This window comes from Littorina saxatilis, linkage group LG15 (assembly GCF_037325665.1).
Source record: "Littorina saxatilis isolate snail1 linkage group LG15, US_GU_Lsax_2.0, whole genome shotgun sequence".
NCBI lineage: Eukaryota > Metazoa > Mollusca > Gastropoda > Littorinimorpha > Littorinidae > Littorina > Littorina saxatilis.
In genome coordinates this window covers 30,876,518-30,894,401 of record NC_090259.1, presented here as the reverse complement: position 1 = coordinate 30,894,401, position 17,884 = coordinate 30,876,518, and the positions used below count along the sequence as shown (strand labels likewise).

At 37.7% G+C, this 17,884-nt stretch overlaps 2 protein-coding genes across 2 annotated transcripts in view; both read right to left on the bottom strand.

Moving 5' to 3' along the window:
• LOC138947983 (uncharacterized) overlaps nt 1-17,884 on the bottom strand; it is a 627,639-nt gene that overhangs the window by 362,608 nt on the left and 247,147 nt on the right. The window lies entirely within an intron of this gene.
• Nucleotides 5,402-17,884, bottom strand: part of LOC138949062 (uncharacterized) — a 13,724-nt gene continuing 1,241 nt past the window's right edge. The window contains exons 3-7 of the mRNA XM_070320787.1: nt 12,089-12,923; nt 11,136-11,299; nt 10,121-10,618; nt 9,259-9,617; nt 5,402-8,831 (exon numbers count right to left, since the gene is read on the bottom strand). Coding sequence (XP_070176888.1) covers nt 8,434-8,831; nt 9,259-9,617; nt 10,121-10,618; nt 11,136-11,299; nt 12,089-12,805 — 2,136 coding nt within the window. The 5' untranslated portion in view covers nt 12,806-12,923 and the 3' untranslated portion in view covers nt 5,402-8,433. The remainder of the gene's footprint in view (nt 8,832-9,258; nt 9,618-10,120; nt 10,619-11,135; nt 11,300-12,088; nt 12,924-17,884) is intronic.

The following is a 17,884-nucleotide window of genomic DNA, read 5'->3' as shown; positions in this document are numbered from 1 at the left end:
ACATTCCAAAGTTTTGATGTTGTTTGGTTATAATCAAAGTGTGGTCAATTTCCATGATTGAGAGCATTCAGAGGGGTCAAGTTGAGGTCACACAAAAAGTGATAATCTTTATAAGACTCACGTTTGCTGCTATTGCTCACTTGACATTGGTGAAAGTGCTTATTTTATAATTGTTGATCTTGATGTTTTGACCAATTATATTACCAGGATCAACCATACCAGATTTCAAAGTCCAGAAGTTGTCAAACCTCAAACCTGTTGGAAGTTTCAAAGATTTAAGCATCAACAAATTTCTATTTGATTTGACCTTAAATAACAGATTTGACCTTAAATCTTAAAACAGATCAACCAGACTTTGGTTTTATATAAATTGAAGTTCAATACAATTTCCTTTTTTTTTTACCCAAACCATAACGCCACTTTGACCTTGACATGTGACAAGGATCTACCTTAACTTCTTTAAGTCGGAGAATCATTGAGAGTTGTGTGATGTTTGAAGGCTCTCCCTTTAAAAACAACTGAGATAATGATGCATTTTCGTGTTTTTGATTTGCCCATATGTGACCTTGAGATTCGACAAAGGTCAACAAGACTTTAACCGTGTATGGAGGCTATTAAGCCCAAAAATGTGAACTTTCAAGGTTCTTGCTTTGAAAAACTCTGAGAAAAAGGTTATGGGGTTTTTTTTACCCACACGAGACCCTGCTATGACCTTCACATTTCTCAAGGATCAACCTTGAATTCTCCATGTTGAACAATCATTAAGCAAAAGCGTTGTTTGAAGTTTGAAGGTTCTAGCTTCAAAAATCTCTGAAAAAATATGTTTCATCCGTTTTCTGAACCACATGTGACCCAGCCGTGACCTTGAAATCTGACAAGGGTCAACAAGACTTTTACCATGCATGGGGGCGATTAAACCCCAAATGTGTGTGAAGTTTCAAGGTTTCAACTTAAAAAACGTCTGAGAAAAATATACATTTTCCTTTTTGGACAATGTGTTGCACGCAAGACAACACGACAAACGCTCGTGTTATCATTCTTTTACTTTAAGGTCGACTTGCGTGCCCGCTCTTTCGCTAATCTCAATTAAACTTCATCTTGGAAGTTCGGTTTTATTACGCTTTTAATTAAGAAGATTAAACTAAGACAACAAATAGTTAGTTTTACCCATTAAACTCGATAAGGTAGTGACATTTTATGTTGAACGCAAGATGGTGTCGCACGCAAGATCTGAAAAGATGTTGACGACATAATTTCAACACTTGATAGCGCATTCGTGGTTCGTGATTTCTTCACAAATTTTGAACACAGAATGTGTCACGTGGTTCCGTAGATGAAGTAGATCTTTGTACATGTAAATTTTGTTTTTAAAAGAAAATAACCGTTAATTACCAAACATTTTGTCGCACGCAAGATATGACGAAATTTTCAAATCGTTTTCAAAAATGCTGTTCAAAAGTTCTGCAGTTTTTGCTGGATTACTTGAAAGACAGCAGTTTGATACACCGTTATCGCTTGACGTGTCGACATCAATTCCAGAGTTTTTGAAAAAGAAATTTAGTAAATATCTGCGATTGAAAAATGTATGCCGTGATGACGACACATCTTGCGTGCGACACCTTAAAATTCGGTTATCGAAAAAAAAAAAAATTCTCTCGAGATTTAGATTTGACGTTTGTTCTCGTCTGTAAAGCGATGTTTCAGGCATTCAATCAAACTAAATGCAATTCATTTGTGCTTCTTGTTATTTTTCTGTGGCATATTCAAAACACGAGGTATCACGATGTCCGTTTTCAGATGGCCGGTTTTGGCGTTATTTTTGACTTTAAACAAAGATAACTTCAAAACCGTTCAAGTCAGACACACGAAATTATGTCCACTATCTCTTCGCACATTCATCCACACACACACCAATTTTCAGCAGACACACGTTTTTAGAAACATTTTTATTGTAAAACAAAGTCGTCTTCTGTTCTGTGAGCACCTTTTGGCACTTAGTCATATCAAAGGCAAACATTATAATCATGCATTGTAATTGTATTCGACTGCTTACAAGACATTGAACTGCTCGACGAGGCTGAGATTTGCTGATAAATGGAACGCTTTTGATATTCCTTTAAAACAATCGCTAGGTTTCTGTTGACTTCCAATACTGGTCTTACATTCATTGAAATCTCATGTTTGGATCCAGTTTTTGCAGTTGTTATAGTCATGTAAAATCATAATTTTAAACCTGACATTTAAGGTGAGTGCAATTTCGTAATCAGATGTAATTTACACAACCTATCACATGAACAATTCTTTAAAACAGCTCTGAATAGTGTGTGCTTGAGACGAAGATTTGAGCAAATATGTGAATGATTTTTTTGTTTTTGCCTGGATGCATCAGGGAGATTATACGGAGTAAGTTATATCTGACATCCACTGTCCTACATTTATTGTAGAAACCAGTTATTAAGATGAGGCTACATTTTTACTTTGCATGCGCTTCAAGTACCTAACAACTGCTTCAAAAGATGTTGTTCGTCCTCAAGAACTATTGATAAACAAAGGTACATATGTTCTGTTTATGTAAAGAAGCAACAATAAAAACAATCACGTGCTCATACATATTTAGAAAATAATGCTTGACATTAAAATACATATAATTTGGTTAAAAAAAACTACCAAGGAGAAATAAGAATATATTTGGTAAGAATGAACATGAATTTGAGTAGTAAGATCGCTTTGGGTTATTGCAGTAACATTGGTTTATAGATTCATGCCTTTTGGACTAATGGAACCTGTACACCACTGAAGGTCTATCCAGGCTTTTGCATGAATCAAAAGCATCTTTTGACACATACCTAAACTCAACACTCTGGTTTTGTGTTTATGATATTTTTGCAAAATTGGAAGATTTGACAAAATGAATTTTGCAAATTTGCAAAGATTAAAACAACGAAACTAATTCGGAAAACAAATTTAACTTATAGGCAGCAGCCAGGTTATGAAAACACTGTGGGTGTTAAAGTTGAAGGACATCAGTTTTTCGTGTGTTTACGCCTTACATCTTTAGGGTTCAGGCAAAAGCAAAAAACAAAACTCAAAAGTATCCCAAATCATTTCATGATGTAGGGTGATTAGCAGTTGCAAATAACAAAAACCCATAAATATAGCAACATGTAAAGCAATGCAAACTGCAGTTAAAATGTTTTTTTGTTGTGAGTCTGTAAAGCAGCTGCAGGCATTTAAGTGAGTTAGAAATACTGAAAGTTACTCTTTTTTTTTAAAAGGATATAAACCAGAGTGAAACAGATGACATTATTCAAAAGATAAAATAAAACACAAAATATTAGACAAGTAAATAATGTTAGAAAAACGAGAAAATGTGCAATTTCAAAAGCAAGAAAAGCAAAATGCATTCAATCCTACTGAATGCTGTAACAAAACATACTAGTGCATGTCACTTTCACATCACGGTTGGTAAATATGCATTAAGAAACTGCACAAGGAAGCTTGGTATCAAATTTAACTTATTTCTAAATTCGTGGGCAATTTCGATTGTCACAATTAGTACATTTGTGTGTGGAAAACTAAGAAATATATTTATCAAGACAACAAAAACTAAAATCGAATTTAAAATTCTCCATCAGGTCAATAGTAATTTGTTACATCAAAAAAGCCACAAGAAAATAAACAATAAACTTGCAGATGCAATAAACATGTAGAGCGAGCATGTAATTTTTGACAAGTTGTGAAGTAGCTACTAATATTACCTTTACAATCAAAAGGTCATTGCAGTAACCTAATTCTTATGTACCACCTGCATGCCATTACACTTGATGCTCTCAGACCGAGGAATCAAACAAACACCTTGATAATAAAAGAACAATGTACATCAAAACAACAACAGCAATACCAACATCAGCAATAGCGAAGCAACACAATTGTTAATCACATTAGACACCCCCCCCCCCCAAAAAAAAAAAAAAAAAAAAGGAAGAACATGTGTACATTGACTACCAAAATTAAACTATTATTCTAATAAATAAAATCAAACCCCTACGTTGTTTAAAAATCCAAAATAATTGTCGAAAACTGATTTTCATAGAGTACACCTTGTATCTTAAAATACCTGATGTCTACATAACATGTTAAAGCCAAAGCAAGTTAAAAAAGCCTCAATGTTTAAAGTAAATACATAAACATAACCTATCAACACACAGAGTAACACACACACACACACACACACAAACAAGAACAAACACACTCTTTAGACCCATAATACTTGTGAAGCAAACGAACAGAAAAGCAAATTTTGTTTATCTCTAGAACCACTTCACCTCAAATGACAAACTGCAGAACAACAACAATATAACATCAACACAAAGCTATTACCTAGATACACAGCAACTCATCAAGGAATGCAAATGTTCTGCGCGAACTTAGAATCCGGTTTCATTCTAGAATGGACCGGGTCCAGGTTGGAATTCTAACCCTGCGCAAGTACAGGGGTGCCATTCTAGAATGAAACCCTTGAATAAAGGGGGCCGTAATGTTTGTAGGTAAGACAGAGTTGTCTTCCCTTGAATTATCTCCACCTGCACCTTCCCTTTGATAAAATGGGGCTGATTTGTCTACCCCTGAAAAAAATCCTTTGGCGATCTTGCGATGTCATGTCAAGAAAGTTGACACTCCTGAGTACGCAATAAACAAAGGCAGACCATAGCAAGGGGGACTACCAGGGCGGTATTGTTTGCAGGGCAGTTGTTTTTGTGATGAGAGCCGGTTGCGGCCGCTTGCAATGTCAGCGCTGTCTCCCTCTCGGAAATGTCCGGTTTTTTGACAATTTTTTGGACAGACAGACGGTCAGACCGACTAACCGACAGACAGACCAACAGAAGGACAGAGTGAGTTATAGAGCTGTTGTCACAGGTTTAAAAAAAGTTGACATTATATCTTCACAATTCAGAAGACCAACTTCATGTATATGAATAAGATTAAAAGTTACAAGCGAGATCAGCAAAACACTGTCAGTCCGGAAATTTCCGTTCGTAGCGATCAGTGCTGAGTGTCTCTCAAAATCGTAATCACTTTCAGAACATCACAATCCCAATTCACGATGTCTTTGAGTAAAGTGTAAAAAACCCGAGAAAAAAAAAACAACCAAACACACAAAAAACAAAAACAAACAGAAAATCCACATTTGTGGCTTTGGCTGTGTGATAGTCTAACTGAAATGACTATTCCAACTTGGACCCAAATTCCAACCTTGCGCACGGCCGATTCTAGAATGGACCAGCAACAAGGGTTTCATTCTAGAATGGCACCCCTGTACTTGCGCAGGGTTAGAATTCCAACCTGGACCCGGTCCATTCTAGAATGAAACCGGATTCTAAGTTCGCGCAGAACACAAACATCATTGGACCTTACATCGATCATTTTTCAATTGAAGCATTAATACTGAGCACACTGAAAATGTTTCAGTGCAGATTTATATAAAAGACGAAATGAAAGAAAACCGATTAAGGCTTGACCCCATCCAACCAACACCTACCCCTCCTATCCCATCTGCCCACCCTCTCCTACACATACACAGTTTAAGTAAGTTTGAATGTCATGTTATGACAAACGCAAATAAGAAATGATGCTTATTTAAAAAAAAGTTAATTTAATTTCTGCAAGCTTCCACCAATACAAAAACAAAAAAGTACTACATACACGAACATAAAAGAAAGTTAAACATAAACGCCTTAACAGGCTTAAAGGACAAAACAACACTACATTTTGTCCGCATAAAAAACGTCTCTTGTAATCACTGAATAAATGACAGGCAGCTCCATGTATTTTGGTACAAAATACTTTAATCAACATACAAACACTGTTAAACAATATTGCAATAAGAAATGTACAGATTTTGCAAGAACAAAGCAACATCAAAATCGTGTAAATAATGTTGAGGAAAAAAACCCATCATACTGCAAAAAAAGCAATGTCACTCTTGTGTAAGCTTAACGGATTTTGAGATAAAGCGTTCCAATGCACACAAATCAACGATGAAAGGATTTCGAATCCCAAAGGACATCATTAATGGGAAAAGGATATAACATACAATGACAAAGTTACATACATAGAGAATACTACATGGCTTGCTGTGTCGTACCAGATTTACACGAGTTGTTTTTTTAAATATTGAACTGCGAGCGAAAGCGAGCTGTTCACTATTTGAAAAAGCAACGAGTGTAAATCTGGTACGACACAGCAAGCCATGTAGTATTCTGTTTATCCTACATACTGTACTTACGTGTATTTTACTGAAAATGTCCTGCAGTCGAAACAGCTAACTTGAAGACGCTTGTTTTGGAACCTCGATCTCTTCTAAAGCCTCGTGCAATCTATTACGTCAAAGCAAAGAAACGTCACTCTGAAAGTGTGGCGTGACGTGTTGGTTCTCAAAATTCATCGAGGGTAATTAGCGAGCGCAATTTTTTTGGTCTATTATGACGTTTGTCTCGGTGACTTTGGCATCATGAGCAGTGGAAAAACAGGTCCCTGTCAGACTTGCTTGACATGACCTCATTTACATGATACACACACGTGTGATTTGAACGATTATTATCTCACGGGTGTCTCTCTCACGTATGTAGGATAATTGAAAATATGCAACCACACAACAACTTTATTTCATGTACAAGTTCTGATAACCGAGACATTTTGGGAATGTTTTTATTTTATTTTGCAATATTGCTTTGCAAAGCAAGATTCACAAAAGACAATACTGAGGACCTTTTGTGTTTCAGTTTATAATGCTCCACAGAGAAACACCTACCACCTTGTATAATATCAGAAAAATGGGAGCAACAGAATGATAACCATGCCTCTAGGACCACACACAAAAAGAATCGTACTAAAACAGAACAGGTAACTTTACAAAAGAAAAAATCAACGTCTTAATCCATGATGGTTCACTGCTCTCGGTGTGTAACGTAAGTTGTACAAGAAAAGACACAGAGCATAACTAAACCTCTCTCAGCATGTCTCTACATACAAATACAATTGCACAAAAATGACATTCAATGAAGTAAACAGCCCCCCATCCCATTTCTCTGTAATAAACAAAGGATCACATTAGAGAAATATACATATACACGATGCAAGCTAGAAAGCGCAATTGTTGATTTTTTTTAAATAGTCATTAACTTCCAGTACTTCCGTAAAGTGAATTCATATATGTTAATGATTACAAATGCAAAATCAAATAAAAGAGCAAAAGCATGAGCCACTTTCCCACGTGATCAGGTCCACGTCCATACATATACAAAAACAGGATTAGATGAACTCTTTAGTTTCAGAGTTCACACGTTAAGTTTATCTTTCATTTCCACAAGCAATGTTAAGGCAAGCCAACACAAATATGTACATAAACAGAGAGAGAGAGAGAGAGAGAGAGAGAGATAGAGAGAGAGAGAGAGAGAGAGAGAGAGAGAGAGAGAGAGAGAGAGAGAGAGAGAGAGAGAGAGAGAGAGAGAGAGAGAGAGACAAGCATTGCAGAATTCTCAATTCTAATTCACAATATATGTCTAATGAGTTTTAGGAAAAGAAATAAAAGCAGAAAACATCTTGGGTTCGTTATTTAATTCACAGGGATCCGCCAATGTGTGTTTGTCAGCTGTGCATTTAACAGCGAAGTGAATGTGTTTATTTCATTGTACATAATTATGTATTTATATTTCCAAGGAAATTGAACCAAATTAGAAGTAAAAAATAACCTTATTTTCAGGAATACGTTGATCAAAGTTCTGTTTAAGACAAAAACGGTTGTTCCATTGTAACCTATGGTGTTTCCCAAGACCATTTATCAGTTTAGACAACAGCAATGACAGTCTTACAGAATATTAGCACTGAAGCGTGTCACCAAGTCCAGTACACAATATTCCAAAACTGTCGTCGAAACTGAGGTAATGTATGGGAAAGTGACACATGTAATATATTGTGTAAAAAAGCTACTGCCGGTAATTTTGAGTGCCAAATCTTCACCCGTTATATTTCTGGGGTGAGTTTTATTGGATCAAGTTTTCAATTAGCCCTGCTGAACCATCTGAACAGATCACAGCGTTCATCTACATACTGATGCTGCTCATGTTCACATGGGGCTTTATCTTCCAGAAGCACAATGCAAGAAGAAGAAAAAAAGGACAACAACAACAACAACAACAACAACACAAAACAACAACACAATAACAACACAATAACAACAAGAACAACAGCAACAACATGAGACAATACGAACCCATTTTAAAGTGAAGCACAAACGTTAGCATACAATAAAGCACCACAAAAAAAAACAGCATGATTTACACCAGGGGAGATAACATACAACACCTGACATCGTAGAGAGTAAAGCAACAGCTTGGTCGTCTGCTGCACTTGCAAGGTGACAACAGTTTTTTTTCAGTGTTCCATTTTGTCAATACCAGTCCGTCCTCTTTGGCTTCCACTCTGGGGTCGTGATCGTTTGAGCCACATCAGTAGACTGGTGCATCGTGACATCGCCCAGAGTTTGCCCCAGTCTGCTGAGTCGTATTCAGGACCGTCATGCTGAACGAAGATGACGATTTTCCTTTCCAAGCCGTTGACAGTGATGCAGTTGGCAGCTACCACCTTGTCAAGTTCTCTCATGGATGCTACCTTTTCTAGACCTTTCTCATCATCTGCCTCGAGGACTGTGACAGGAAATCCGCCATCCCTCAAACCTCGTATGAGGCCACTGTCGTCTCTGAACTGGGAGCCATAGGTCAAAAGGAACACGTCGGACGGCTTAGGGGGCGTGGGACTGTAATCATCTTTGGCTGTGAGAAATAATGCAGTGTGAGAACAGATTGTAATATACATTGTTAAAATTCTTGCATTGTTACTAGATATAATACACTTATTGTTTCTCGTTTTGTCATTTTTTTAATTAATGAAAATAATAAGTTATCAAGTGTATCTAAAAACAAAACTGGCATGGGAAACATCGTACGGCCATTTCTCCTCTGGAGTCCAACATGTTTCCAAACCCAAACGTCTTCCAAAGCTGTAGTAATATTGATCTACCTATACTTCTAATTGCATCAACCTTTTGAACGACACACGTTTTTCAAATAAAAAATTCACAAGAATTCATATATATTTTCCACCCTGGAGAACGCCTTTGGTATCAATTAACATATTTCCCAAAATCGTTCAACTTGTGGGAACCCTTGATTTCCCTAATAGTGATATTTTATCATTTACCTGCTTCGCCAACGTGCAGATGACGAAGTTGCCTTGCAATCTCTTTTCCGCATTCTTCACACTCAGGCGTGTCCTTCTCTTGAGCGTGTCCCTCCCCTTCATGAATCAGTTCCTGGGGAGGATGACCATCAGCGGGCGCAGGGGTGGGGAGATCTGTGTAGTTGTACACGTGTTGTCCCAAGAAACCGCGGTGCTCTTGAACTAGACGAGTAATCATGGGTGGTGTCCTCAGTGCTTCAGTCAGCCTGACCTCCGTGAGACATGACGGGCGCGAATTGTTGAACAAAGAGGCTGCCCATAGGTGTAGAGTTCCCACTTCGCGAAAGAGCACATCGCAAAGGCGATGGAAAGGCTCAGTGCTGAAAGAATATGCACACATCCGGTTAAAAAAGTTGGTTGCTGTCAAAACATTGTACTAGGAAGCTATATACAAAGATTGTATATATACAAAGATTGTCGTCGTTATCTGTGTTAAGTATCATGCGTTACTGAATCTACAGCTTTTCATATTTTCACAGCTTTGAAATAAAACAAATCCAAATGGTTATGTGTTTTTGACAAGCACTTTAAACAACGACTGAGGTATTCATACTCTGAGTGTTGTTGTTGCTCTGCAGTCTGGCTGCCTTATGTGTGTTACGGGAACCCTTTGCTAAATTGTTTTAAGTTACTGAGACACCTTTTACTTACTTACTACTTAGTCAGCATGACATGCTGCCTGGCCTACTTTCAAGTGAAAGCATCCTCTCATCTTATTTACAAGTGTGGATATATTTATGGCGGCTAACATAGTCGTGTACACGAAGGAAGGTGTAGGTATATTTGATGAATTCTATTCAATATTATTATCTAACGCACTCACTGGCCATGACAATCGGAAGCTTCGTCCATGATGACGAAGAGCTCATTTTGTGATCCCTGCTCCTTAGCGGCTTTTATGAGTCGCGATGTGGCATGCATGCGATCAAACGGCATGTTGAAGATGTGCACGTGAACGAGATGCGTGGACTGTGGTTCCGATTTCTTCAGTTGACTGGCAATCATGTACGACGCCGCTCGACTTTCCTTGCGTGAACTCACGACATTGACTGGTTTGCCCTGACGTAACCTCTCCTGCCCTTTCAATAGAAGCATCAAAGACTTGCCCGTTCCAGGGGGACCTGTCAGGAATGCTCGCGACAAAGCCCTGTTGTTTAAGATTTCCACCTGGCTTGGATGAAGAACGATGTTGACTGGAGCGAATCTGTCTCCCGCCTCAGCGACTCCTTCCCCTGGAGTGCGAACATCTTTGTGCTGAGTTTGGGCCAGGCGGGGTACCGTGGAACAGGGAACCGAAACTGTTGTTGCAGGGCCTGCAAATCTGAGAAGACGAACTGAACATATTAGAAACAGACACACTATGGATTGGATTTGGATAAGATTTACAGTCCAGTGAGGTTACCCTCATGGAAATTCGGGCTGCTTTCTCCCTGGGGAAAGCGAGCTGCCATACATACGGCGCTACCCATATTTTTTATTTTTTTCCTGCATGCGTGTATTCATGTTTCCTGAGACTATATGATATAACTGAAATCTTGCTATTACCACAAGCTAACAAACTGTTTCATTTTGATATTATGTTTTAACAAACATGCGCTTACACACAGAAACACCATTCTCCTATTTTATTCCCCTACCTCTCTCTTTCCCTCTCTCTTTCTCTCTCTCTTTCCCTCTCTCTTTCTCTCTCTCTTTCTCTCTCTCTCTTTCTCTCTCTCTCTTTCTCTCTTTCTCTCTCTCTCTCTCTCGCTCTCTCTCTCTCTCTCTCTCTCTCTCTCTCTCTCTCTCTCTCTCTCTCTCTCTCTCTCTCTCTCTCTCTCTCTCTCACACACACTGACCTTGACACAAGATCAAGATAGACATCGTCTGTCATGACAGAGTCATCCCCGGCACGTTTCATTCTTTGCTGCCACCACTGACTTGGACTGCTGATGTCATTAGATGTCAGACAAAGAGTGGTGGGGTCTGTATTTACGTCTATGTTCAAGCAATTACACAAGTCCTGGAAAATAAAGAGAAAATGACATAAATTGAATGTTTTAAATCTTAAACAGATAGTATTTAGTATGGTCATAGATTCTCAAACCAAAAGGACTTTGTTGACTAAAATAAACTCATACACATGTATTTACTGTATTCAAACAATTAAAGTTCATGTCCATAAGCATCTGCCCATATACATCGAAGGGTCATTATTTTCCTTATGAGTTTCAAACTGCATGTTGCTCTAATTACTGCTTTTGTTCTGCCCGCGGCTCTCTGTGTGGAGACCGGCACGGTTGGCCTAGTGGTAAGGCGTCCGCCCAGTGATCGGGAGGTCGTGGGTTCGAACCCCGGCCGGGTCATACCTCAGACTTTAAAATTGGCAATCTAGTGGCTGCTCCGCCTGGCGTCTGGCATTATGGGGTTAGTGCTAGGACTGGTTGGTCCGGTGTCAGAATAATGTGACTGGGTGAGACATGAAGCCTGTGCTGCGACTTCTGTCTTGTGTGTGGCGCACGTTATATGTCAAAGCAGCACCGCCCTGATATGGCCCTTCGTGGTCGGCTGGGCGTTAAGCAAACAAACAAACAAATCTCTGTGTGGAACTGGGTTAACAGCAGTAACTGCGTCCACAATTACAGTTTCATCTTTTTTATGTGGACGTTTATTCCTTAAGTATTAAGTACCTCATCAATGCACACTTATAACTCACTCCCTCATCTCCAATAACTAAATGAAACAGCGCGGATATATTTGAAGAACAAACAGTAAATTTTGAAATAAAAATGTTATTACGTATACTGCTTACCTGCGCAAGCTGAGGGTCATTTCTCAAAAGATGTTGGAGGTCAGCTCTGCTAACGTTTGGTAGCATTACTGTTTTCAATATTTGCGGAGTTGTTGGTTGCAAATCCGACAGTATGTGTTCCAGCACGTCTGTTGCCTTCTTCAACTGAGCAATTGCCTTCTCCACCCTGTCCTTAATAACTTTGGCCTTATTTTGCTGATCTCCACATTGCAGATCCCCTACCGCTTTCATTTCACCTACTAGAATGCCATGCTGCCTGTGAATAATCAGGATATCAAAGTCACCCTGATGTTTATTCTGCGACTTCAGATCCTTAGGGCTGGGCAGCCCTACGTCCCTAGCCTCACTGAGATAGTCTTGATACCGGAGTTGTGACACAACAAACATGACTTCGTTCTTGGAGACTTTACGAAGGCATTCTAGTATGCGTTGCACAGCCTTGTCGTCACGCACATCGTTTTCCGACAGGACCCAGCCCTGGGGACCTCTAGGTCTGTCTTGCAGAGGGCGCTCAGTAACAAGGACATCCAGTCCAGATGCTAACTGGTCTTCCCTGTGACGGGTCTTGTTCATGTATACAGGTGTCAAAAAGTATGTTTGCTCATTAAGATGACGATACCAATCCTTGGTACGTGCTCGCCATAACTTCTTAGCTGTATCGGTTTTGTTTGAAGCATCTTCCATTTCAATGTCACTGCCTTGATCAGTCCCTGCCATATTTATATATAAATATGGTTTCTGTTATTTATGTGTCGACGTTGCGTTAGATCTGTAGCGCAGTTCTGTCCTGTCTAAGTAAACGTCCACTGTGCATATTTCAAAATGATGCTTTTCTCTGAAAAAAATAATACAATGACAATCACTGTTTGTAAAATAAAATAAGTAATCGTACTCCATGAGCGTTTATTGTCATGTAAATGAACATGCCAGGAACCGTATATCTGTGCAAGCATCCTTCAATTTTTACAGCATGAAAGCTTCTTGTGCACAGTGAATCTTTTTTGGGACAAACATATTTCCCTGACTAATTCAGTAACGTAAGTAATTCAAAACAAGAACGACGAGGCATGATTATAACAATTCAGTCAAGCTATTGTACTGAAATAAGACCGTTTCCCTCTCACTGTTTTTGTCAAAAGAGAGAGAGAGAGAGAGAGAGAGAGAGAGAGAGAGAGAGAGAGAGAGAGAGAGAGAGAGAGAGAGAGAGAGAGAGTAGGTGTTCAGCCAGGGTCAGATCCTGTCATATTCTTATCTTGCAGTCTAGTGATACCAGTAACTTGAGAACCACTGCACAGCCCAGCGAGATGAAATTGGTTGTATTGCCTTCACACACACATGAGAAAAAACAAAGAAAGAATAAAAGTATACTATATGTTCAAATGTTTTTAACATCACCGTTCATAATTCGTTCTATTCAATCTATCCTGTATTTTTCTCTCTCCATGGGAGGTTCCTAACGTTTTGTTCTGTACATTGAAAGATAGAAGACTACATTTCAACAAGGCACTAGTGTAGAGTAAACGTACGGAGCTTATAACTACTGACCCAGACAGCTGAGTGGGTGAAACCTCATCGACATATCGTAGCCCCGCCTCCTGACGTGCCGCTCTGCATGATTGTGCTAACGCAAAGACCGTCGGCCCCAAGGTGTGTGTGTGTTTGTGTGCGAATGAGTGTGCTTACGTGCCTGCATGCGCAAATGAGTGTGTGCATGTGTACGCACGAGCATGATAATTATAAATATGGTTAATACCGAGAATTCGTTCATGCATTTCGCACTGTGTCACTCCAGTTTTTAAGGTACATATTGTTAAGAATATTAACTTGTTTTGCTTTGGAAAACGCAGACCAAGGTGTAACAATCTAGCAAGTAAATTCAAATAGTATCTGGTTTCGTATCTTGCCAAGTTTTAAAATGTTAACTTCCAAGGGCAAATGTTTTCTCAGACACACAACCGTCACGTACTGCAGAATGAAACATTTAATCACTGTTTGTGTACAGAATACCAAGAGAATGTATTGGCTCAAAAGCCATTTTCTGAAATACATACCTGTCGTATTTTTATGACAGCTAATTGTCTGTTTGCTGAAGGAAATTGAAGTAAACACCATGATACATATAGAACATATTTGAGAACGTCCGTTGAAATGACATATGATCACGTTTACTTGTTCACAAGTTGTCTCCTTTCGAAAACTTTGAACAAAAGAGATTGAAATGAGAGGAAGGTGTGTATTTTTGTATTTAAAGCACCAAGAAGTGGTGCAATGTATTCCTATATTCATTTATACATTCATTCATTCATTCATTTGCTTATGTAATGATTAATTTATTGAAATATACATGTATTTATCTATTCATGTATTTGTTTATGTGTTTATTTATTCATTAATTTGCCAAGTTTTGAATGAAAAGGTAACCCATATGAGCTAAAGAAAAAAAAATACAATAAGGTTTAATCTGTCCACACATTCTCTGGATCGTTTGCCTGTGACTTAAAGCACAGTTTTATACATTGACACCAAGCAAAGTCACAGCATTATTATTATGTATGGGAACAATTGTTATTTAAATATGTTCTTAATACATCTTAATACAAAAAAGTCTCAAACCTTAACTCACTAGGCGCAGGAGGGATTCGAAATCCAAGCGTTCCATGCGTAAGGACGATATCCTAACTAGAGGGCCCGTTTCAGCTAATTTTTTCAAATTCATTGAATGAGATTGTGAAAGCTTTAAGATCAGCTACTGTGCAAACATATGCTTTAAGAGGAATGGTCCCAATGCGATTTTCTTACTGTTAGCAGCATGATCACGAAACATAATGCCAAACCTGTCGTTCAGTGTGTGTGTGACCAACTTCGATACATCATTCTCATGGAAGGGTATCACCAGTAAGAAGCAAATCGCATCAGCGTCCCGGGCAAAATATGAATCTAAAATGTTTATTTGTAGATCCTGACACACCTGTCTTTCTTAAAGTATGAGCCCGTGTAAATGATAACGATAACGTTTTAGGACATTTCTCTGAAATTACAATCCAAATAACAGAGGTTTTCATGGTTTTGTTTTTTTAGTTTTTTTTACCAAATCAAACCTACATTCACAAATTGTTGGTTAGTAAACTGTCACGGGAATGAAACACAATATCATGACTGATCGAAAAATAAACTGCGAAACAGTCTTTAGTTTGTTTGGTGTGAAACTAAATGTCACACAACGTTCTGGAGACTCGATGTTTAACAACGTCAATGTCAAACTAAGAATTGAAAAAAAGAATGTAAATACACTATTTGTATGCGCAATATAGACAATAGCAGTATCATTTCATTATATAGACATCTATATATATATGCAATGAATATACGTGTCTACTTTCACGAACCGAGAACGCATTTCTGGATAATTTCTTAAATATGTATTTTTTTTAGTTGATTGCCTGTACTGAAAATAAATGCCAATGTTTAAAAGTGGTACTGTTTGTGCTTACATACTTAGTTCATGTTATATTACAATTCATTTGCTGACAGTCCCACTTTAAGCCGCGATTACATAATATGAGGCATTTAAATACTGTAGCAATGTGTATAAAACCACAAACATTATTTTACTTGAAAGACGCTATACAACATTGAGAACAACACTTTCATAAACGTATTGCCAGCAGAGGTCGGGTAGAAAACCTCAAAGCATTTCAACATCAAACAACGATAACAGCTGTTGTGCGCTGACACTACGCGACGAAACAAACAACATCCATGCACGCAATGACAACGCCTTCTGGCCCTGGCGTTGGAAAGTTTCGCATGATTTTGGTTCAGGTCATATTTTGTTGCAAAATAAATATGTCTACTTGGAATCCAAGGAATGAATGTCAGCAAGCGAATGTGAAGAAACATGACATTCTGCATTAATCCCAAGACAAATAGACTGCTAACGGCCACACATTCATAATCAAAACAACTAAAATGAAACCGATTATTGTACAGAATTTTGCCCACAGAAAGGTTTCTATTTTTGCGAAAAATTGTGGATACGTCATTGTGTACATTTTGTGGTAGAAATGAAGAAACCCTTTTACATATGTTTTGGGAGTGTGATAAAGTGCAGACTTTTTGGATAGAATTTGTAAATTGGCTAAAGGCGAACTGCACCCATTGCGACAATTTAAAACTGCATTTTCTAAAGAACTGGTTCTTCTTGGAGTGGCGAACAATGTAGTCACCGATAAAGCTTTTGATGTGTTATTAATCTGTGCCAAACACCATGTATATATTTCCAAAATGAACAAAAAGACCCCTCATTTTCAGACATTTAGTAGAAACTTTAAGCAAAGATTTATTTGTGAAAAGTATAACGCAGTTGTGAATAATACAGTAGATAAATTCTACAAGGATTGGCGCCTGTATATGCACGTTTTGATGTAACCCTTAGGTTTTTTCGTTCTTAAAACCTTTTGATAATGCGACCACCAAACCACTGAACATCCCCCCTCCCCATTCCATCTTCCCACCCCATGTATGTTGTAATTGTCCAAGTGTGCTTTTCTGTTATATGATTCTGTCCTTTCGGTTAGGTGATGTCCTGTAATGTACAGCATATTCATGTAAAAAAAAAAAAACTGTACAAAAAGAGAAAAAAAAAAAAAATGAAACGTTTCAATTTTTGACAAAACAAAAGAGTCCCAAAAATATCCACCTGATGGTCTTATGCAGTGGACAGCCACAATAGAAGAATTAATATTCGACGAATTAAACTTACTTTATAATGTGTATCGTCCGATCCCCAGCAAGGCATGGGATATTGCCTTGCTGGAGATCGGACGATACACCGTAAAGTAATGACACCGTGATGACACATTCACATTTCTGAGAATTCCAGTATGCAGGCTATATTGGAATATTCAGAAATTTGAATGTGTCATCATTTACAGCGGCCTGAGGACTTTTTCGCATTAAAATAGCAAAACATGTTTTACTTATTTATTCATATATTTACTATTTTTTAATTTTTTTAAATTTTTGTATGTATGTATTTATCTATGTATGTATGTATGTATGTATGTATGTATGTATGTATGCATTTGTTTATGTATTCCTTTATTATTTATGTATTTATTTATTTATTTGTTTTGCTGTTGTAATTGTTGTTTGTGTGTTTATTCATTTATTTATTTATGTTTTCTTATTAATAATTATTTCTTCTTTTCTTCATTTAGGTATTGCTACTCTCCATGTTTGTAGTTCGTTTCTTTTTTCTTTTATTGCTTATTAAATGTGTGTGAATATGTATTATATTATTATATCATACAAATAAATAAATGACAAGTATTGTGCTTAATGAAATAGTGTGTTACATTGGATTCATCATTAACATACATTCTTAGTTTTAGTAAATGGCTGTAGATGTAGCTGTGACTGTTCATCAACTATGAATGATATAACAAAATTATTGTTTGGACATTTACATGTACATCCAAACACACACCCGGATGTAAAGATATATGCAAATCCTAGTGTACACATTCTTTTCTAAGTACCACTTCTTTGTATCCTGTATGCATTTAAGTACAGCAATTTGTTACTCATCCAACTTGCAAAGATTTGTCAGATCGGAAAAATCCGAAATGACAAATGTTGACCTAGGCCGATAGAAATGTGTAGATCCGACCAGCCATCTTTAAAAGAAGACAATGTCAAAATGATCGCGGCCAGAATTGTAACAGATAGTGCTTGCTTGGAATTGGACATTAATAACAGAACAAATAAAGGAAAAAACAAGCCAATTAAAACAAA